The 24,872-nt window shown below is 42.0% G+C and overlaps 1 protein-coding gene across 1 annotated transcript in view; it reads right to left on the bottom strand.

Moving 5' to 3' along the window:
* SH3PX1 (sorting nexin 33-like protein SH3PX1) overlaps positions 1-24,872 on the bottom strand; it is a 323,543-nt gene that overhangs the window by 209,077 nt on the left and 89,594 nt on the right. The window contains exon 4 of the mRNA XM_080282787.1: positions 23,845-24,004. Coding sequence (XP_080138913.1) covers positions 23,845-24,004 — 160 coding nt within the window. The remainder of the gene's footprint in view (positions 1-23,844; positions 24,005-24,872) is intronic.

The following is a 24,872-nucleotide window of genomic DNA, read 5'->3' as shown; positions in this document are numbered from 1 at the left end:
CACCCCTTTTGATTTAACTTGGCAGTCAAAGGACAGGCTCTATCCCACAGGTGTTTGTAACAGGCATTTAACCCCCATCAGCCCAGGTCACTGTTTTATCATATTCTTGCCATCACCAGACAATCTTACTCAGGTAATATGAAGCACATAAGTATGGATATGTATGCCACTGAGGTGGAGTTAAGATTCTGGTGGCCTAAATGGTGGGTGAATGAGTATGACTATCAAAAATTCTTCGACTACCTTACTTCTACGATGGAACACATTCTATCCATTTCTCCTTTCTCTGAAATCTCCATTCTAGGAGATTTCAATGTTCACCACCACCTTTGGCTCTCCTCTCCTTTCACTGATCCACCTGGTGAACAAGCCTACATCTTTTCTATCCTTAATGACCTAGAGCAGCTTGTACAGCATCCTACCCGTATCCCTGACCGCCTTGGAAAGAGCTCCAACATACTTGACCTCTTCCTCACAACTAATCCTTCTGCTTACTCTGTTAATATTTTCTCTCCGTTGGGCTCCTCCGATCACAACCTTATCACCTTAACCTGTCCTATCACTCCGATACGGCCTGTGGACCCTCCAGGGAAACGTCGTCTGTGGCATTTTGGAGCCGTGGACTGGGAGGCCCTCAGGCAGTACCTCTTTGATTTTCCCTGGAATGATTATTGCTTCCATGGCCGTGAGCCATCTGAGTGTGCCTTGCACATTACGGAGGTTATTCCCTCGGGCATGGAAGCATTCATTCCTTTCTCATATCCTTTGACTAAAGCAAGAAAGTCTTGGTTTAATCACGCTTGTTCTAATGCTGTCCGCAACAAGGAGAGGGCCTACAAAAGGTACTGGAGCCAACCCACCCCTGAATCACATCATCTTTACGTTTCTGCCCGGAATCGTGCTAAGTCTGTTCTTCGCTCTACTAAAAATAATTTCATCCATACTAAATGCTCTCAACTCTCCAACTCGAATTCTTCTCGCTCCTTCTGGCACCTTGCCAAAAACCTTTCTAACAACTTTACCTCATCATCATTCCCTCCTCTTTTCTACTCTGATGGTTCTGTAGCTATTTCTTCTACTAATAAAGCAGATCTCTTCGCACAGACTTTCTCCTCCAATTCCGCCTTAGACGATTCCGGTGCTGTTCCTCCATCACTTCCCCCCTCTGACTTCCTCATGGCTGACACTAAAATTTCTTCAGCTGATGTATTTTCTGCCATCACTGGCCTCAGTACTAACAAGGCATATGGGCCTGATGGGGTCCCTCCTGTTGTTCTCAAGAACTGTGCTTCTGTGCTTACACCCAGCCTAGGCAAACTCTTTTGCCTTTGTCTGTCAACTTGTACCTTTCCTTCTTGCTGGAAGTTTGCTCTCATTCAGCCAGTCCCAAAGAAGGGTGACCACTTCCAACCCTCCAACTATCGTCCAATTGCTTTAACATCCTGTATTTCAAAAGCTTTCGAGTCAATTCTCAATAGAACAATTTTAAGGCATCTTTCCTATCACAACCTCCTTTCTGATCGTCAGTACGGGTTCCGTCAGGGACGCTCCACTGGCGATCTTCTCACCTACCTTTCAGACTCCTGGTCATCCTCCTTTCGGGACTTTGGCAAAAGCTTTGCCATTGCACTTGACATATCAAAGGCTTTTGATCGAGTCCGGCATAAATCTTTAATTTCCAAACTGCCCTCCTACGGTTTCTATCCTTCTATCTGTGCCTTCATCGCTAGCTTCCTTTCTGGTCGTTCTATAGCCGCTGTTGTAGATAGCCATCGTTCTTCTCCTAGATCTATCAACAGTGGTGTTCCTCAGGGCTCTGTCCTATCACCAACTCTCTTCCTTTTATTCATCAATGATCTTCTAAGCTGTACATCTAACCCTATCCACTCATACGCTGATGACTCCACCCTTCACCTTTCCATTCGGTTCCCGCAATGCCCATCTCAACAGTTACTTCAACAAACAAGGGATGAGGCTATGGCACACCTAATGTTTGACTTGGCTCGTATCTCTGACTGGGGTAAAAATAATATGGTTGTGTTTAATGCATCTAAGACTCAGTTCTTACACCTATCAACCCAACAGAATCTTCCACAGGTATACCCACTAATGTTTAATAATATTCAGCTTAGTCCTGCATCACCCTTGAACATGCTTGGGGTTTCATTTAGTCGGGACTTATCTTGGAAAGATCATATTACATCTCTTGTAAAATCTGCTTCCAAGAGATTGGGTGTGCTAAGCCGACTCCGTTCCTTCTTTACCCCTGCACAATTGTTGACTCTATACAGGGGTTTTATCCGCCCCAGTGTGGAGTACAACTCTCATGTGTGGGGAGGCTCCCCACATACAGCTCTTCTCAATAGGGTGGAGTCAAAGGCTTTTCGTCTCATTAACTCTCCTCCTCTTACGGACTCCCTTCAACCTCTGTCTCTTCGCCGCACTGTTGCATCTTTATCTCTTTTCTATCGCTACTTTAATGGTCACTGCTCCTCTGAACTGTCTGCTTGCATTCCTCCACCTCTACGACGGGCGCATAGCACCCATCTGGCAGCAAACTCTCATCCCTTTTCTGTCCAACTCTCTAATGCAAGAGTTAACCGTTACTCCCAGTCTTTCATTTATGCAACAGGTCAACTCTGGAACTGTCTCCCTCTGTCTGTATTTCCTGCTGCCTATGATCTCCAGTCTTTCAAACGCAGTGTGTCCAGGCATCTCAAAATGATCGGATCTTGAATTTGGCTCTCTAGTGTATTTTGTTTTTCTCTTGGAGGGAACTGTTACTGAAGGCTCATGGCCTTTGGTTCCTTCTTCCTCGCATAAAAAAAAAAAAAAAAATTAGTTGGACAGATTTTTGTTAGTTCTCTGTCAAGGTTTTCTTATTCTCTGGACCTTTTCTTATCTCATCCTTGGTGGCAAAATAAGTCTGGACAAGAATGACGATGACGATGTTGACAATGGTAATGATGATGAAAGACTTTCTGATTTTAAAGGGTAAGATACCCCCTGGGGGTAGGGGGGTTTGTCAAGAATACTCCCCCAGTATCCCTGCTTGTCGTAAAAGGCGACTAAAAGGGTTGGCGGAGGGTTAGTGCCCCTCCCCGGAAAACAACTAACTAAAAAAACAAACAATAAGCCTCGGACAAGGACTGACCAAACGTTGACGACCAAGGACCGGACAAAGGACATTGCAATTGGAACGTGGAATGTAAGGGGAGCAAATGATGAGGTGAAAGAGAGAGAGATTGTCCAGGTGCTTGAGGATGCGAAAGTGGATGTATGTGGAATAACTGAAACAAAATGGAGAGGAGAAAGTGTGAGGGAATGGGAGTATGGATGGGGTATATGTGCAGGAGTAGGTGAGAATGAGAGGGCAAAGGAAGGAGTATGTATAGTTGTGAGTAAAAGATGGAAGAGGAGCATAAGACAGTATGGATCAGTTGGATCAAGGATTGTGTGGGTAAAGCTGAAAGTTGGAATACAAATGTGGGCGATTGTGTGTGTGTATGCGCCAACGCAAGATCGTGCTAGAAGAGTGAGAGAAGAGTTCTGGACAAATGTAGAAGTGTGCATGGAAAAGTTTGGAAGGAATGATAGAGTGTTTTTGATTGGTGATATGAATGGTAAAGTTGGGAATGTGAAGGTGGATGGAATAGTTGGTGAGTGGGGTGTGCTTGCTGAGATAGATGAGAATGGCAGTGCGTTAGTGGACATTTGTGCTGGGAGGGGGTTGGTGATAGCCAATACCCTCTTCAGGCATAAAATGATCCACAGGTATACATGGCGAGTGATGAGAAGGGTGGGTGGTGAATTGAGTGAAAGGAAGGCAATGATTGATTATGTGTGTGTGGATGAAAGGATGCGAAGATGTATATTGGATGCAAGAGTATATAGAGGTTGGGGGAGTGGACTTTCTGACCACTACTTGGTGGTGGTCAGAGTTAAAGTTCAAGTAAGATGGAGGAAAAGAAGAAGGGAAAGACGAGAGGAAGGAGTAGTTGCAAGGAGAGTGGAAAGGTTACAAGAGGATGAGAAAAAGGCAGAGTATAAGAGAGAAGTGGAGGAACGATTGGGCAAATATGAGTTGGAGCAGATGGGGGACGTGGAAGGTGTGTGTAGAATATTTACAGAAGAAATATGTGCAGCATGTGATGTGGTGTGTGGAAGGAAGAGAAGACGGAGGGGGATGCAAAGAACAGCGTGGTGGACTGAAGAGGTGAAACGGGCTGTGGCACAAAAGAAGAAAGCATACAATGAATGGATGAGAAATAGGGGTGTGGAAGAAGTTGAGAGGCGGAAGAGAGAGTTATATGTAGAAAGAAAGAGAGAGGTGAAAAGATTAGTAAGAGAGAGTAAGAAGAGAGTGGATGAGGAATTTGGAAGGAATTTGAGTGTAAAGTGGAGGGACTGTAAGAAAATGTTCTGGAAAGAGGTGAAAAGAGTAAGACAGGGTGGAAGTGAAGTTAGCAGGGGAGTGAAAGATAAAAATGGTAGATTACTAGTGGAGAAGGGAGAAAAAGTGAGCAGATGTAGAGAACACTTTAAGGAATTGTTGAACGTGGAGGATGGAAGTAATGCGAGTATAAGTGGCTGGGGAATGGCTGGAAGAAGGAGGGAGGTGAGAAGACAGGAAGAAATCAGTAGGGTAGAAGTTGCGGAAGCAATGAAGAAAGTTAAATCAGGGAAAGCCCCAGGAATTGATGGAGTGTGTGGTGAAATGCTGAAGCATGGGGGAGAGATAGTAGTAGAATGGATGTGGAAGATGTGCAGATTAGCCTGGGAGGAAGGTAGAGTCCCGGAGGATTGGAAGTCAGGTATAATTATTCCCTTGTACAAAGGAAAAGGGGAAAAAGAAGTGTGTGGTAATCATAGGGGCATTTGTCTTCTTAGTATAATAGGAAAAGTATATGGTAGGATACTTATTGACAGAGTTAGAGAAAGAACAGAGAAATTAGTTGGAGAACAGCAGGGAGGCTTTAGGAAGGGAAGAGGTTGTGTAGATCAGATATTCATTCTCAGATCTTTAGTGGAAAAGTTTCTAGAGAAGGGAAAGAAGTTGTATGCGGCTTTCATGGATTTGGAGAAAGCATATGACAGGGTGGATAGACTAGGATTGTGGAAAGTGTTAAGAATATATGGAATAGATGGGAAGTTGTTGAATGCTGTGACAAGTATGTACGACGGTGCAAAGGCTGCAGTGCATGTGGATGGTGAACTAAGTGAATTTTTCTCTTTGAAAGTTGGGTTGAAACAGGGATGTGTCATGTCTCCATGGTTGTTCAATCTGTACATGGATGGGGTAATAAAAGAGGTACAAGGTAGGGTAGTCGATGTTGGAGTGGCCCTGGTGAGAGAGGATAGTGTTTGGAAACTCCCTGTACTGTTGTTTGCAGATGATACCGTGTTGTTGAGTGAAGACGAAGGGGAGCTGCAAGGCTTGGTGGATGAGTTTGGGAGAGTGTGTAAGAAACGGAATCTAAAGGTGAATGTAGGGAAGAGTAAAGTGATGGTCTTTGAGAGAGGTGAAGTCAGTGAATGTACAGCGAGGTTGGATGGTGAGGAATTGGAAAATGTGAGTACGTTTAAGTACTTGGGTAGTGTGATGAGTAAGGATGGAGGTTTGGAGGGTGAAGTGCTTGAAAGGGTACAGCAGGGAAGAAAGGTTGCTGGTTCTTTGAAAGCAGTGATAAGAAACAGGGAAGTGAGCATGGAAGTGAAAAAGTTACTACATGACAGTATTGTGATACCAACTCTAACGTACGGAAGTGAAGCTTGGACGTTGTTGGAAGGACACAAGTCAAGAGTGAGAGCCGTGGAAATGAGTTATTTAAGAGGAGCCTGTGGAGTCACATGGAGAGACAGGCTGACGAATGAGGATATAAAGGAGCGTTGTGGTGTTGATGTGGATGTGATAGGAAGCGTTATGTGGAACACACTGAGGTGGTTTGGCCATGTGGAGAGGATGGAGGGTCAAAGACTGACGAAGAGAGTGTATGTGAGTGAGGTGGAGGGGGAAAGAGGGAGGGGGAGGCCGAGGATGAGATGGAGAGATGGGGTGGAGAGGTATATGAGAGAGGGGGGTGTGAGTTGGGAGCAGGGGAGTGAAATGGCCGGGGACAGGGCGACTTGGAGGCGATTTGTTTGTGGCCACCCCAAACGGGATTGAGGCGTCTGGCAATAGATAGATAGATAGATACAGCCTTCATTACCCCTTTGATTACTTGGGAGTTAACTAACACTGAATTAATTCACCTGGTGGCAACAACTTACTTTGGGTGAAAAAAGAGATCTGGCAGCAGAATGAACAAACTAAAGAAAATATCAGTGAAGTAGTTCAAAGCGATGGCAAATTTATATGGATGGTTTTGCTGATGCGTTGGAGCCAAGAATTTTGAATGTTTGAATGACAAATGAGAGGATGTGTGCACCACTACATTAAGGAATCTGTTGATTTTCCAACCCTCCCCTCCACCCCCCAACTTTTGGTATATACTGCACGTGAAAGTTCATTCACCGAGGCCCTGTATTTCTACATGCCATTCACCCTCCCATGTTACCAGGTCACTTTTTCTTAATTCTGCATCTTACCCACACAATTATTTTCATGGGAAATGATGACAAAGAAGATATGCAGGTTCAGTTCATATTAAATGGGTCAATGTCCATCTGGCAACATTCTTGTACAAAAATATCAGGAAAAATTGAAAATAGCAGGAAACAATAAGACCCAAGGATCTGTAAATAAAAAATTTATAACACTACGGACAAATAATTGGTATTCCCAAGAAAATTAAGCTATTATACATGAAAGCCTTTTAATACTCTGCCACATTAAAAAAAAAAAAAAAAAAAAAAAAAAAAAAATTGTAAGGCCCCATTTAACACTCATTCTGAGTTAACTTGGAAGCACCCTCAAGAAGATGCACAGCCATTTTACAGAACCATTCAGATGCTATACATAATCTAAATGGCAATGTGAAAAATCATCCCAGGCTCTGAGCTGAGGAAAGGGTGCATTACTTATTGTCTCTAATTATAATGCTGTACAAGGCACATGAAACTTTTTCAAAGACTGACCATGTCTTGCACGTTCACTAAAAAAGACAACTCAGCAATTACACTTTCTCCCTGTAGTTCCTACAATGCAACTCTTTTGGTAGTCTTCCTGCTGCCACCTCCACAGTTTCCATGTGTGGACTGTAGCACTAGTTGAAAGTAACAGTTCTCTCGAAGTCAACTGAAAGCAGGTAATTGGGGAGCTGGGACTCTTTGTTTCACTAGCTCTCAGGACCCTACTCATCATCATCATCTGATGATTATTCTGATCTTTTTCAGTGTTTCAATAGCATGAAGAGCAGAGCTGCAAATTCTCCTATACATTTCCCTCTAACTACCTATGTTAAACTACTGCATATTACACAATGCACTACCTTTTACAAACACTACCTTTTCCAAAATTTAAACATGATGCTATGCCAATAACCAGGATCAGAGTTCCAACAAGACAGACCCCCCCCCCCTTCCCTCTGATGTCTTAGTTTCTATGAATATATGCAATATTCATGGCCTCTCTACCAACTTCTCTGGTGAACAATGCCTTGCCTCCTCTACATATCACCTCCGCACTTTTCGCCATGCCTTGCAGCAGCAAGGCACTGTCTACTGTGAGGGAACTGAGGGAACACTGGTTCACCCAAAGGAAAGGCCCTGCAAGGGTGGCTGCTTGCCTGTGGCTGATGAGTCTGCTTGGCCAGACAGACCTGGGTTACTCAACAATACCAACACCTCACCTTCTTTTCCCCACTGAGACCAAACTTACTGAGATTACTGACAGCAGTCCCACCTCTGTATCATCCTACTCTCTCTATACCAGCTTCATTTCAAAGCTATGGGTGGCTGATGCATGTTTGTACACAACTACCTAACCTGTTTTCATATCTCAATTTTTCTTATTATCTACATTCTGGCTAAACCTGTCTTGTCAATCTCTGACATAATATGAGGCGTTTCGAACCAGTGAGGTGACCGTGAATTTTGCTTATTTTCGGTAATTAATTGTTAAACTGACTAAGAGGGTGTATGTAGGTGAGGTGGAGGGAGGGAGAGGGAGGGGTAGACCGAGGATGAGGTGGAGGGATGGAGTTGAGAGGTATATGAGGGAGGGGGGGGGTGAGTTGGGGGGAGGGGAGTCAAATGGTGGGTGACAGAGTGACTTGGAGGCGTTTTGTATGCGGCCACCCTTTGCGGGATTAGGGCGTCGGGCTATAAATAGATAGATAGAATTGTTAAACTTTGACATGGCTAATTATACAATGGTAAAATTATACTTATATGCATTTTACTGTTTAGCTTGAAAGTGCTAGCCAAGACGATTAAAATGGTGGTAAACATGACTTTTAAAGTATATTACAGTTTGGTAATTAGATGTCAATGCAAATAAGCAAAATGCACGGTCGCCCCTCTGGTTCGGAGCACCTCATACACACTATGACATACCCCTTTAACTTTCCTGACTATCCATAATTCCTTGAATATCTTACTTCTAAAGAGACATACATTATTTCCATTCATCCCTTCTGTAACAACTCTAATTTTATGCAATTTCAATGTTCACCACTTTTGGCTATCCTTTCCATTTATCAATCCATCTGGTGAACAAGTCCACATCTTTTCAATCCTTAATGACTTAAGACAGATTGTACAGCATCTTACCAGTATTTCTATCTGCACTGCTGAGAGTTGCAACATAGTTTACCTGATCTCTTTCTTACATGTAATCCTGCCTACTCTGTCAATATCTTTCCTCCACTGGGTTCCTCCTGTCTCAAATTTGCTCCAGTAACCTGTTTAAAGCTTGAGTAAAATCTGTGGATCCCCCCCCCCCAAAAAGTGACATCTGTGACATTGTGGTGCCATAGACTGGGAGGTATTCATGCAGTATTTCTTTGACTTGCCTTGGAATGATTAATCCAACCATAGTCAAGTGCCACATATTTCTTTCTCTTACCTTCTGACACTTAACAATGTACCTTTGCAACACACGCACACCCTCCACGAAGATCCTTGGGGTGACATACAACACTAGAATTACCTTCAAGAACATCAATATATGATGTACCCCCAGACTTGATGCACTCAGGGAACTTACAGGGACAGATTCTGGGCAACAAAAAGAAACACCCTCCCTACCCTCCTAATCCACTCTGACATCTACCCATCAGATATACAGTACCCTTAAACAGAGCTGAGTTAACCTAGCTACACTTTGTCAGGACATCACCTAGCCCTCCCCAATTACCTACTTAGATTTGTGTTGGCCCATACAACATAACACATGCAACAACACTGCATACCACATGCCACATTCTGAAACAGACAGAATATCAAAGCTGTAAAGAAACTAAGGGATGACAATGAGGGTAGTTGCTTATCTGCAGTCAATGGGTTTGCTTAGCCAGTTATCCCATGATTATGTGACAGCAGCAGCAACAACAACAACAACTAATGCCAAAAAATTGTGGCTTAATTATGCTTTTTCTATTGCTGTTCAGGTGATAATTTTCTGATATTGCCTGGGGCAAAAAACTGGGACATTTCGGGATATTCTGGATATCACCTAATTGCCCAAGAAGGACTAGAGCTAGAGACACCAAACTTGGTGGCCTTGTAGACTGTGATGATCGAATGTGACATGTACAAAATCAGTGACCTTGACCTCACCTGGGTAAAAAATTGGGACTTTTCTGAATGTAGCTAATTTTCCATGAAGGATTAAAGCTGGAGCCACCAAGCTGGGTAGGCTTACAGACTGTGATGCCCTATGGTGACATGTACAAGATAAGCTACCTTGATCTCACCTTGGGTAAAAAATTGGGACTTTTCCGTATATTCCGCATGTCACCTAATTTTCCATGAAGGATTAAAGCTAGAGCTGCCAAACTTGGTGGACTTTATAGACTGCGATCACCTAAGGTGACATGCACAAGATCAGTGACCCTGACCTCACCTGGGGTCATAAATTGGTACTCTTCCAGATATTCCAGATGTCACCCAATTTTCCATGAAGCATTAAAGCTTTAGCCATCAAACTTGTTGGACTTAATAGACCAGGGGTTCTCAACCAAGGGGGAATTTAAGTGTCTCAGGGGGCGTATTGAGGCCATAGAATGGCAAGCTCAAACTGTTGTTATATTCATCTTTTTATTGCCTCTGAACACAAAACATAATGTGCAACTGCTAGGCCCAAATTGTTTTCTTTCCCAGTGTATTGTTATTTTTAATAATAATTAAGGAATAGTGTGAGAAATAACGGAAGAGAAAATTTTCTCTCAGGTCCATTTCAGTTGTTTCTATGAGTGAGAAAGTATGTATGTACGTGCGGTCCGAGGTGGAGGAGGAGGAGGCTTGTCTTCTTTCATGTCTAATTCCTGTGTGTTCGTCCTGTCAGCTTGTTTTGTTTGCCTAAGTTGGGGAAATGGCAAAGGAACTACCAAAGCCTCTCAAATCAAGGGGAATTCCATCTTGACTAAAAAAAAATGCAATTATTTTTACGTATTTTATAAACTGAAACCCTGAGAGAGAGAGAGAGAGAGAGAGAGAGAGAGAGAGAGAGAGAGAGAGAGAGAGGGAGGGAGAGAGAGTCATCATATTCCTGTACCGTCAGGTTTTCGTTTTGGACGTGTACAAACTAGAGACGCTGTTGGCCCTCAGGCCTTGGTAGATTCTGTCACTCTTATTATTTTATGGGTATTATTCAGGTAAGCACTTTATGAGTAAGACAGTCTTGGAAAGGGGGGAATGACATTCTGCCATATGGTGGAAGGGGTGAATGGGGCAAAAAAGGTTGAGTATCACTGTAACAGACTGTAATGACCTAATGTGACATGCACAAGATCAGTGACCTTGACTTCAAGGTCCCATTATAGCTCCGAGTTTAATAGGCAATGGCTATGGGAAGTATTTTCTTATTAAAACTGTCCTTACAATGTTATGGTGTTTTAGTTATTATTACTATTATTATCCTCATCAATCCCACTCTGCTCCATATAAACAAAGGCATAGGGATCCTGAGTCAAGCTACTCAGTCCTGACATTTAAGTCAACGGTGTTTAAGCAGCAGCAGCAGCAGCAATGCACACACATGGAGAGACAGGACCATCAGGCCTGGATGCAAAATCTTGGCGAGTAATCCTCGGTAACATCAAGTTTGGGGAGGCAGCAACAGACCTGTGTAACACCACTGCCTCACTGACGAGGAAGCTGGCATCAAGTCAGTGCAACAATACTGAAGCACTGACGGCCTGCAGACTGATTCCCCTTGATAAGAACCCAGGATGTAAGCCCATCAGGGTAGGTGAAGTCTTAAGATGGATTAAAGGAAAATACATCAAGGAAGTGGTGAAAGATGATGTTAAGCAGGCAGTTGGCAACCTCCAAGTGTGTGCAGGCCAACAGGCAGGAAGCGAGGCAGCAGTTCACTCCATGAGGAAAGTATATGAGGAAGGGGACTGTCGGGCAGTATTACTAGTTGACACCTCAAACACATTTAAATCCATCAACCGAGAGACAAGGCTGCAAAATATCAAGGTTAAATGGCCAGCATTTGCCCAATATGTGGAAAACACCTACAAAGAACCAGCAGGCCTCTACCTTTGTGGATAAAACAGCTGTTCATGATGTCGGCATAATCCAATCCACAGAAGGAACAACCCAAGGGAACCCCGTTGTCATGGCTATGTACGCCCTGACTATGACAGCACTGCAACAACAGTTTGCGGGCTTCTGGCCTTTGGTTCCTTCTTGGTTACAAAAAAAAAAAAAAAAAAAAAAAAAGGGGGGGGGGGGGCCACTGATGTAAAACATGTAGCCTATGCAGATAATCTCACAGGGGCTGGCAAGGTGGAAGATGTGAGGAAATGGTGGGACCTTGTAATATATCATGGCCCTGAAATAGGTTACTACCCTAAAGCAAGTAAGTGCAGCCTGATTATGAAACTAAATTACTATCAATATGCACAGGAAGCCTTTAGAGACACAAAGGTGATAGTGACTAAGGAAAGTCAGGGGCATCTAGGTGCCATTACTGAAACGAAGGAATTCAAAGACCAATATGTGGGTGATAAGGTAAGGACATGGGTAGAAGAAATACTTTACTATCCAGCCACACAAAAACAGAACCCCATAGAGCATACAGCGCATTTACGTATGGTGTAAAGCACAAATAGACCTTCGTGATGCAGACCATCCGCAACACTGAGTTGCTGCTACAAACACTAAAGGATGCTATCGGGGAATCATTCCTCCCATCACTGACCAATGGCCACATCCCCACACCTGAAGAGAGGGATCTCCTAGCACTACCACCCAGGATGGGAGGTCTTGGCATTATAAATCAAGCAGCCTTGGCAAGCTACGAACACAGAAATTCACTTATGCTCACCAAATCCCTGTTGCAAAAGATTTGCGCTCAGGTTGAGATGAGTGAAATCAATCAAAAACAGCAGAAAGATATAAAGACACAGAGAAGCAGAGAGCGAGAAGGAAGACAAAAGAACCAGCTGCAGCATGTAACCGAACAACTTACAGCTGACCACTGCAGAAGAGCTGAAATGGCACAGGAGGTTGGGGTATCATACTGACTTACAATCTTGTCTCTCAAGGCAAATGGCATCCACTTCAACAAACAAGAATTTATTGATGTCACAGCCTTGAGGTATGGGCAGCCAAAAAAGAACCTACTTCAACACCATGTCTGTGGCACTGTTTTCAATGCAAACCACACAATGGTTTGTAAGACAAGCAGCTTTGTTTGCATTTGACATGATGAGGTACACAACCTCACTGAGAAAATGCTACAGGAAATATGTCATGATGTCACCATGGAGCCAGGTCTGCTACCGCTAGATGGTGAGCACTTCATCCACAGATCAGCAAATACATCAAATGATGCAAGAGTGGATGTCAGTGCTCGAGGTTCCTGGACACGTGGTTAGAGGGCTTTCTTCAACATTAGGATATCTGATCCTATTGCAGCATGTCATCGTGAGCTGTCTCTTGAGGCTGCACACACGAGGAATGAACAAGAAAAAAACAGAAACTTTCAAGAAAGGATCCAACATGTGGACCACAGTCGATTCACTCACCGTGTGTTCACAATGTCATGTGGGATGGGTCCAGGGGCAGTGACATTCTACTCGAGACTGGCAGAGGTTCTTTCTGAGAAGAAGCGTCAACCTCAAAGTTCTGTTATGGCCCGGATGAGATGTTAACTATTGATCTCCCTCGTGAGGTCTGCACTCTTATGCCTCAGGGGTACAAGATCATCAGCCCTCAGGCCTGTCTTTCTGGCTGGTATGGATTATGAAGCTACTGTGGTCGAGAGTTGCACAGACCGGTGACTCAAATAATTAACGTCTTTATATACATGCAATGTTCACGAATAAAAATAGTGTAATAAAAGAAGTAGTAGATGGTTGGTAACCATAGCCACTGGTGTGCTTGGGGTCACTGGATTGTAATATGAGGGTTAGTGTTAACTTTCACATTATAACTTCAAATGGTGAACTGTATTATGAAGGCTGGTTTGGATCTTCACAATATAATTCTCAAATGGATGGAGGTGATTGACTCATTAAAAAAAATAAATAAATAAATAAAAATAGCAGTGGCAGCAGCAGTAGTAGTAGTAGTAGTAGTTGTGGGAGTAGTAGTAGTATCATTATTTTGAAATAAACAAAACTTAAATTTGTGTTTGTAATCGAAGGAACATGTTCTGCAAGTTCTACTTAGGTTGCCTCCTTTTTGTATATAAAAAATTAATTCACTAAAAGGAGGGAAATTCTGGCAGGACTGAATAAGCTCATAGAATTTTAACCCATGGACTGCAACATCCAGCCACAGCCATTGCAAGGTGCATTGTGACATACAGCTCCAGCTTCAGGTTAAAAATGTTATTTTTTGCACATTGTTTTGGAGTGAAGTGTTGACAAATTACCTGAAATAATGTCATGTGGAAGTATCTGGAGCATTCTGAAGCACTCACAGTCTACTCTGCGTGCACTCATTAGTCACTGTTTGGCATGATGGATGGTCAAGGTCCAACCCACCAAACTTTAAAAATTCACCATGGCTACATTAAGGTAGCTACTGGGCTGATTTTGTGTTCCATTATATATATGCATGTACTCTTTCAGGCAGTACTCATAAAATTTATGATGAATGTTCCTGGTAACTACATTTTGCCTAAGTCCCACCTTCAAAATCCAGTAAGATCTCACTGTAACGGACTAATTGGGGCCCCAAGCCATTCCGAAAAAAGTGAAATTCCGATAAAAGCGACATCTAGACTACCCCCTGCTGACCCGGACTTTTTCCGACATACCAGACATTAGTCAGATCGCACAAACGGTTTTTAAACTGTTTTGACTACCATTTCGGTACTGTACTGCATTATAACTTCAATACATTAATCAAATGGTATAATATATACAATAATACTGCACTGTACACTGATAAACATGTCTTTTATTTACGTTATTGTGGTGAACATTGCTGAAGTAGTCAGGCAGTCCCGACTGCTTCTGGCTTTATCGGACTTTCTCCAACAAACAGGAATTTAGTCCAGTAGTCAAATGGCCACCCCTTACGGGATTATGGCGTCTGGCAATAGATAGATAGATAGTTAGATAGCTCCTCAATTCCCATAAAAGTGAATTCCAGTCTATTGAAGTCCGTTATATCATGGTTTTCCTGTATTGAGATATTCAAGCTCTTTACAGTTAAAATACAGATACTGACCTGAAAATCTGAACACCCATATCACAGCAAGCTCCCTTCAATATTATACACAAAAAACTGGACTTTGGAAATAAAACAGAATACAGAAATCCCTCCACTATCCGATGTAAAAAGAGCCAAAGGCATGTCCGGAAAGTCGGCCTCTGACTGCTGGACTGGTACTTATGACCCTGACCCAGCCTAACTTAGAAAGCCACCTAAATAACTCCCTACTGGACATGCATAGCACTTATTTAAACCTATTTAAGACCCTACTCACACCAATAATGGACATAAAGCATGAAATAAATGAAAAGGAACCAGAGAATGAGGAATTAGAAGTGAGTATGGAAAATATTTAAGCCCAGCAGTGTACAGGGTACTGTACTTACAATACGTCTGTGGCCGCCTCTTCTAACTCTCTAAGGCTCAGGTAGTTGTGAAAATGCTCTTGACGCACGTACAGTAATCCAATGTTATGCTACACTTAATTCCTTGCACTGTGAGTTATAATTGTTTAACACTGCACATTCTTCTTAATTGAACCACGCCAGTTTCAACCGCCACTTTGCACTCCAAACTTCATCCTTTGCACTCTAAATTCTAATTTCTTAACACTGCACAACACTGTAAATTCCCACGTGGTCAGTGGCGAGGTATTGCAGTTTATTCACTGTTTATTCATAAAAAACGTGCTCGTGCAGCATCCATTACGATGGACGTCTTCCCTGAACGAAGGTTAGGCAGTAACTGGGGACAGGATTGCCAGATCTGAACTTGGCCACATTACCAAACTCCTCAATTTTCATTACCAAATTTAACTTTATTCTTCACTAATTATATGTACAAATGGAAATAATCACTCTCCTTATAATCAGCAGCATGTTTATTTTTGTGCTATGTATGCTAGTAGATTAATCAAAGAAAGCAGACAGCCCACCGTCTCCATTCTCTATTTCTTCACACATGTGAAAAATCTGTTTGGTAAAAGATCATGCTGATTCACTACCAAACGAACTTTTCAGTACTAAATTGGCCCACATTTGGTAATGAAAAATACCAAATGGCAACCATGACTGGGGAGGGGGGAAGGGGGAAGAAGGAAGGGGTGAAGGGGCCGTGGTGTAAACAGCTGTTTGGCGCCGCGCGGCAATTTCAAATTAAGGGTGGGAAAAAATTTGGATTTTGAGGGGATTTTTTCTCTTTTTGGCCATTTTTGGGTTCCGAAGGTCCAGGCCCACAATGTCTGGTAAGTGGGGAGTCCAGAAAGTGGGCATCCAGAAAGTACAGGGATTACTGTATATATATATATGGGAATGTTGGTGATAGGTCGACTTGGAGCTCCTGTTTCACTAGCTACCTAACCATCCTCCTTTGCTGACCGTTCAATGTGACACTAACATGGAGAGTAGACCAGCATACTCTCCCAAGCATTTCCTCTATCTTATGCACAACACCACATGCACTTTAAATGTCACACAACGTACCCCACTACGTTACAGGGGTTGACGCCAGCATGGGCATGAGGCCAGAAAATTTTGCCCCTGCTACCTAGTGGCGGACTTTTGGGGGGAGACATGATGGGGGTTCCATCGGCATAGATCATGGGTCCAGGACAAGATGGGGCTCGAACCTGTGCTAGAGGGTACAAGGCATTGCGGTTCCCAGGCTTCCACTTCCAGCCAATACAGAGGGGCCCGAACCTGGGAGCAGCAACCCAGGAGGCTGCCCTATCAGTGGGTGCATCAAGTTACACTGACAAGGCAAGCTTGGAGGGTGTCCTTGTAGCTGTCCTGGTAGGGTGCCCTGAGGCTCCTACCATAGCCACTGGTAGGGCTGGTGGGTTAGGGGTCCCAGACCCATTGCCTGAACCTGGGACTGTGCAATTGGTGGGGTCTGTGGTATGTCTCTCCCCTTTATTATTACCGAATATGACCACGTACATGTATAAGAATAAGCTTCAAAGCAAGCCTGAGGACATTAAATCACCCAGGGGGATGAAAGTGGATTCACGGAATGTAGGAAGTTTAAGGGGCTGAGTGGGGGAAGTCGATGAGACATCCAGTAGGAGGTGGGTGGCTGTGGGATGTTTGCAGGAAGTCCAGTACAGGGGTGGATCAGCCAGAAAGATTGTTGGAACGGATTGCTACTAAAGTTGTTTTGGCAGGGGGGGGACAGATGGATATGGGGGCATGGGTGTGTTCGTTGCGGAGAAATGGGTGGAATATATCATGAATGTTGTGAGAGTAAGTGACAGGATGTTAGTAGTGAAAATTTTGTTCGGTGGAATGATGTTTGCAATTACATCGACATATGCTCCACAGGCAGGCTAGGATGAGGCAGAGAAGGATAGATTTTGGGATGACTTGATATGTGTAGTGGATGGTATGGGGGATGATGAGATACTGGTTTTGGAAGGGGACTTAAATGGTCATGTAGGTGACGCAGCTCAAGGATATGAAGGAGTCCATGGGGGATGTGCATATAGTACAAGAAATGTGGATGGGGAATGGATACTTGAGTTTGGGGAGGCAATGAACATGACTGTGTGCAACACACTTTTCTGGAAGTGAGAAAGTATGTTGATTACATACAAGTCTGGGGGAAATGGCAGTCAGACAGATTACATTCTGGTCAGGAAGGCTGATAGGAGGTTAGTGTGAGACGTTAAAGTTATAGGAAGCGAGGAGTATGTGCAGCAGCACAAAGTATTGATATGTGACACAGTGCTTAAAGAATGTGTGATGAAAAAGAGGACTTATGTACCTATAAGGAAAATGTGGAAGCTGGAAAACCAAGTAGTACGAAGCCCTCAAGAACAACCTTTTGAGAGTTACTGATGCAGTATGCGGCTGGACAAGAGGCCCACCAAGACATAAAGTAACCTGGTGGTGGATGAGGGTGTAGAAGCTACAATTAAGGATAAAAGATGGCTTTTCCAGGAATGAAAGAAGGGTGGAAACAAAGAGCAATACTTGGTTGTCAGGCGCAGGGCTAGAAGAGAGGTCTACAAGGCGAATTCTGATTTACAGAGACTTTTACTTGATAACCTAAAACATGTGGAAAGGAAGAATATGATATTTAAGGTGGCAAACCAGGTGAAAAGGGATAATCAGGATATTATACATAAGCAGTGTGCAAAGAATGATGAAGGAAGGGTAGTGGTAAACAGTGGGGATATTAAAGATGCATGGAGAGACTATTATAGCCGGTTGTTGAATGAGGAGTTTGACTGGGCCTGGGAAGGTTTGGAGCCAGCTGATCCAGAGTTTGGCCCTTGGCCTTTGATTGACGCTACTACTGTGAGGGAGGCAATGGTCAGGATGCAGATGGGGAAGGCAGCAAGTGTGTCTAGGTTGACTGCTGAAATGTTGAGGGCCTCAGGAGATAAAGGAGTAAGGTTAGTTACTGACCTGATAAATATGATTATATATGAGTGTGCTGTCCCAGATGATTGGCTGAAGCGTGTAACTATAAATGTGTACAAGGGGAAGGGTGATGCCCTGGAAAGAGGAAATTATAGAGGTATAAAGCGTTTAGATCAGATAATGCAGGAAATAGAGAAAGTTTTAGAAGGTATGATTAGCAAGAGAGTGAATACAGTACTGATGAGATGTAGCTTGGGTTTATGCCAGGCAGGGGGACCACTGATGCCATATTCATTGTTTGACAGCTTCCGGAAAAATATATTGGAAGGAAAAGAGAAATGTACTTTGTTGATTTTGAGAAGGCCTTTGACAGAGACCATAGAGAGGTGGTGAAGTGGGCAATGAGAAAGCCTGGGATTGACAGTGGCTGGTTAGGGTGGTTATGGCCATGTGTGTGGGTGCTCACACCCAGGTTAGAGTGAATGGAGGTTTGAGTGAAGAGTTTCCCGTGAATGTTGGTGTGCATCAGGGGTCAGTTTTGAGTCCCTTGTTGTTTATCGTGGTACTTGAAGCCCTCTCAAGTGACTTTAGAAACCGACTCCCATGGGAGATGTTGTATGCTGATGATTTGGGTGTTGACTGCAGAAAATGAAAGGGAGGCAGAGGAAAGATATGAGAAGTGGAGAGATGGTACGGGGCACAAGGGCTTAAGGCTGCGTTCACACCAAGCAATTCGATTTGATTCAATTCATGGAGAATCACATCGATTCATGATTCGTCTTGATGCGACATGTTAATTCCTATAGGAACTGTTCACACCAAGCGAATCAATTCAATTCAAATCATGGCGATTCAAGGCGATTCAGAATCACTGATGCGCGAGGGTCCATTTTTTCATCAGTCACGGCGATTCAGTGGAGGAGTGAGCACCATGCTACCGGACGTCCTGATAAATTTAGTGAGAGAGCAACGTGCTATTTATGATGCTAAAAAGTGGAACAATGATTTTGGTGCATTCACAACGATAAACATATTATGTCTATTTTTTTACTCTATTCAGTCATAAATGAAGGATGTCTATTTTTTTACTGTATTCACAGCCATAAATAAAGGATGTCTATTTTCTTAATATATTCACAACCAGAAACAAAGAATTTATACTTATTTTTACTCTATGCACAACCAGAAATAAAAGATATGTTTTCTTAATGTATTCTGTATTCATAACCAGAAATAAAAGATGTCTTTTATACTGCATGAAACACTGCTTCTCCCAACTTTCAGACTTTTTAACAGGTCACTTCTTACCTAAGGTAAATGGCAATCCTTTCTTCAACTCCAACTGCACGTCAGTAATTAGTATTCTGTTTTCTTATGTTGGGTGCAGTCAACTCCACTAGCATTTTAAACTGTTCAGTGGTCATCCTAAAATAATCATAAAACTTGTCTGAATTGTTTATCAAATCTGGGAACAAGTGTCCGAAACTCCCAAAATCAGGTCTTTTTGCATTAATTTCATGCACCCATATTCTTCTTGGACGCCTACGCCTACGCCGCCTCAGCCACAGCAACACCTCTATTTCAGCAAGAGCGTCTACGTCCATCCTCGTTCAAGTCAGCCTTTGCACTACTCTCTGTTGATTCGGACAGTTTGATTCTGTCGGTATGAACGGCGCTGATTCGAAATGAATCGAATCAAATGATTCTCCATGAATTGAATCGAATCGAATCGCTTGGTGTGAACGCAGCCTAAGAGTAAATGCAGATTAAAAAAAAAAAAAGTGATGATATCTCAGGTTGGTGGTGGAAGAGGGACAGTGGCCATGTGCAATTTGCCACAAGGGTGTGGGAAGTAATTCCATCTTGTGCGGTACTTGTGATATGTGGGTGCATAAGAGATGTTGTGGTATTAGAGGCAGACTTTGAGATAATGATGATTTTATGTGTGGGGCATGTCAGGGAGAGCAGGTGGAGGTTGTCATGTGTTAAAGGCTTGAACTTGCTGATTGGTCTCTTGAACGTGTGGAAGAGTTTTGTTATTTGGGAGACATGTTATGTGCTGGATGTGGGTAGAGTGAGGAGTGGTTGGAAAAAGTTCGAGAGCTGTTACCTTTCCTGACATTAACAGGGCTCTCCCTATGTGCTAAGGGGTATCTGTATGCAGCAAGTGTTAGGAGTGTAATGTTGTATGGTAATGAGACCGAGGCAATAAAGGAAGAGGATATTTGCAGGCTGAAACGTACAAAAATGGCAATGATTAGGTGGATGTGCAGTGCATCCTTGAGTGCAAGGCCTGGGGGGGCTAGGTTTATAATGTAAGAGTTGAGGTAGGATGGGACTGGAGTGTATTGGTGTTGTGATGAGCAGAGGAAGATTGAGATGGTTTGGGCATGTGGAGTGGATGGAGGATGATACTTGGGTGCAGAAAGTGAGAAGTGTTAATGTTGGGGGTAGGGTAGTGAGAGGTAGACCGAAAAAGACCTCAGGGTTAAGGGACTTAATAAGGAGGCTGCCAGAGATTGAGCAGCATGGAGAGCTGCCATTAGGTGACAAAGGTCAACACATGCAAAACAAGTTGGAGCCTTCAAAAACGAAAACGAAAACAAAGACACTACCATGAGAAAGTGCAACCATTAAGCATGTGCTTCAAGTGACACTTCTGAATACAGGGATTTTTTTTTTTTTTTTTTTATTCTTGCCATCTCATGACAAGTATATTCAGTCAAAGATAGCCTTTTTTCAATTAAGAGTCACACAGAGTCTAAATAAACCCCTTCAATATGAAAGCCCTTTCCTAACTTGAATAAAATTGTCTGGTAACAGCAAGAAGAATCTAAACAGGATAAGACTTTTATTCAAGCTGTTAAGAAAATGACAATATCAACCTTGAAGAAAGTTTCACATGCCATTTATGGTACTTTCATTGAAGACAAGAAATAATGCACCCTCCCCTCAGCCTTCTGTCTGGAATTATTCTTCCTATCACCACCTACAACCACTGGGTGGTATCATAAGATCGTGAGATGTCTGTGAGGTTTCTGCCTACAATGAAAAAGAGAGAGAGAGAGAGAGAGAGAGAGAATATTAATCTCAATAAAAAGAAGTAGTTGGGTGGTGAGTTTAATACAGGGACAGTTATTAGTATATTAATGAGTCTTCAATAACATCTAAATTGCTACTATAACAATCTGGTCCCATTACCAAACCTTATCATGCCCCGGTGCCACAAGTCCCATCTGCTGGACATAACACTTGCCCTTAAAATCAAATCACAACACAAAACATACATAAAGTTTCACTACATCAAACAAGGCATAACATTTTGACTGAACAAGAAATACAAAGAGTATGAATTAGTATCATATGCCACATCTCCTCGCTTATAAGTCACTCTTTTCCCCTGATCTATGGTTTATTATATGCAAGATGCACTGCACATAAGTTCTGAATTTATTTCATAATCAAAGAAACTAAACAGATGAAAATTCAAGTAGCCTATTAAAAGGTTCATTAATAAACTGATGGATAATGATTTAATTACACTATGAAACAACCCTGCAAAGGCAATAAATTTAATGCAGTTAAGAAAAGCTATGTCAAACTGATGGATAATGATTTTATTACACTAAGAAACAACCCTGCAAAGGCAATAAATTTAAGGCAGCTAAGAAAAGTTAAGTCTGATATACCAGTTAAGTTTGATCTTAAAAAAAAGGGGTGTTGGGGAGTGAGGTATGAAGAACATACACAATATATACAGTAAAACCTCACCATACTGACACTAGTCCCTGGAGGAAGACCCAGCCTGATTAATGCCAAAGACTCACAGGAATGAGCTTTTATAATATGAGAGATTTTGTGGACACACTGAGATTGCAGTCAAGTATATATGAGTAAATACATTAGGGTAAGGTTGGCAGGTTCCACTATAGGGCAGATCTTTAAATGAGACACGATAAAAAATTTCCTCCGAACACTACGGGGAATGTTAACCCAGACACTGTCCTACACTTAAAAAAAAAAAAAAAAAAAAAAAAAAAAAAATCATACGCTACTAATTCCTTATCTGTAGTTTCCAGGCCTGCAGCAGCTCCTGCTCACCATTCCCATGTGGAAACAGGGGGCTAAGTGCATGTATAAATCCCCTTGAATTCAGATGACATCCTTTTTAACCAATTCTTATTGTTACCAGATGATTTTATTAGCTAAAGAAAGACCTCAGATACTGAAAGGGTTCCTTAACTTTATATCTAACCACTCATGTTCTAAGAGTCTATCATAAGCTGAATAAAATCATCAGACGATCACATGAATAAAAAGGGGTGTCTTGGGACTCAAGTAAGTGAAGACTGAGAAATTTGTGAAATCAAACACGTTATAGCTAATTAAGTGCTGCTTATTCCCTGCTATTTTCATCTCAGACTAAGTCCAGTGAGTTTCATGTGATTAATAAAGGACAAAGTCTGTTACAGTTAATGGTGATAGAAATAGCCAATCCCAATTTCACCTCTTTGAGATGTAGGGGGCCCATGGCTATGTTACCTTGGTCCTAAATGTTTATGTTGTAGACCAATCGACCTGACCCCTGGAAGCACTTCACATGATGGAAAAAATCCCCAATCATTTCTTGGATTTTATAATGATGTCTCATCTAATGAGTTTTACTATAAGAACATCACTAAAAGTGAAATGTGACTGAGTGCTGAGTTTAACTGTATCGAATGAATGAAGAAGAAACAAGGTGCATAAATGAAAAAAAAAACTAGCTACGAACTAGATTTCTATCTAGATGTAAAAAAACAGGGAATGCATAGTTAACACCTGAAGGATTATACTCAAATGATATGGACAGGGAAGGCTTTGGGTTACTGATCTCTCGATGAGCAGACAGGATAAAAGATTTACAGTGGAAACATACAGCGAACAAATCGTGAGTTCAACATGGCTGTATGTTTCAAAACTATCTCTTTGCAAAAAATCCCTTGTATTAAGCAAATGATATGGAAACAGAATGTACGTAGTGATATAAAAAATAATGATCTATGTGCTACTGTATAATACCAGTATCCTTTATACATTTAGATGGACCATAGCTTTGATGCAGAAACCATTCTATAGAAAATTAAGTCAGCACATATCATAATGGAAAAGGAGCAAAGTCAAAATGATTAAGTGCACATTACTTCTTATGTTACTCTAACACTGTATTTATTTATTTATTTATTTTTTACAGTTTATATCACTGTTCCATAATGGTACTGGAGCAATTCTGAATGGAATAACTGCATATCAGTTTTCAATTTTACAGTAACTCAAATTTATCATAACAGTTCATCCACTGACAAGTGATTTGGTTTAAATATATGGTACTGTTATCTAGGAAAAGTACATATTTTTCTTAAAAGTTTGCTCAATGAGGAGTGATTCTTGATTTTAAGTGTACCAGTATGTGGTACTGTCATCAAAGAAAAGCCTTGCAAAGTGTAAGGCCTGATGAACAATATTTGTTTATACAAAGTATGATGGTGCAGTGCATAAATGTGGGATGTTATCTATCAGTAAGATATACATCAGTCTGTAAGTAATACGAGAAGGTAGGGAAATGACTTATAGGCGAGGATATACAAGGATGATGATCTGAGTATTCACATTCATCTAGAAGCCAAGTTGCAGTTAAAACTACACAAATGAGAAGTCTGACCTGCATTGCTGACATCACTAACACTGCTTCCAGGTGGTTTGGCTGATCTATTGGCACCAGAAAGGCCAAAGTTGCCTGCTCCATTGAGGTAGCTGGACCCTCCTGGCTCTGAATCCTCATCGTCCCAATCATCATCCCAGTCATCAGGGTCATAGCTCATCTGATAGCAAGGTGCATTCAGGGTTAAAAGTTGGCCAATTATTCCACTGCATCTACCTCATATTTAGGTTGTCTATCACTCTCCTCCCTAACACATCATATCAAAGAGAATCATCTGTGGCAAGAGAAATTACAAGGCCTCTCTTAGCTGTGAAGTATTAGCCAGAAAAGGAAAGTACAGAGTAGGAGAGATGAAATACTAGGTGAACTACTGTCTGTGATAAAACATTAATTTTATCATCAAAGTACAAGAATATCAACACAGTACCCTGTAACATCGCTTGGCTAGAAAAAAAAAGTGTATACATAAAAAATTAAAATCATTCCTCTCAATTTGGGAAAAAAAAAATGCAAACATCCCCATGGGAATGCATGATGGTCTCTACACAGCTACAGTAAATTGATATGCTTCTGTGAAAATTGTCAAGACAATTACTAAACACACAAAAACATTTGATCTCAAAATTTGTGTATTTGTGTGAGCTGGTGTTTGACCCCTAAAATCCTATTTAAATGCCTAAACAGAATATATATATACACATATATACAGTAGAACCTCGGTCCTCGAACACAATCCGTTCTGGAAGGCTGTTCCAGGACAGAATTGGTCGAGGACCGAACTAATTTTCTCCATAAGAAATAATGTAAATCATTTTAATTCGTTCCAAGACCCCAGATGCTTACCTATTTAAGTTTCAGCACTGGTACCAGTATGAGGTGACTGTATATTTCTCTTGCCTTTTCACAAATTATATATTCACTAACACTGTCTCCTGCTAACTGTTTCTCATTGATGAAGATAAGCAATAATTTTTCCACTTCTTCAATTATTTTCCGCTCTACTTTCCTCTTTTCACTGCCAGTAGCCA

Source organism: Coenobita brevimanus, chromosome 94 (assembly GCF_032717465.1).
Source record: "Coenobita brevimanus isolate Jiangsu-jjx chromosome 94, ASM3271746v2, whole genome shotgun sequence".
In the NCBI taxonomy this organism is placed as follows: domain Eukaryota; kingdom Metazoa; phylum Arthropoda; class Malacostraca; order Decapoda; family Coenobitidae; genus Coenobita; species Coenobita brevimanus.
Note: the sequence above shows the minus strand (reverse complement) of the source record. Positions and strands in the feature narration are given on the sequence as shown.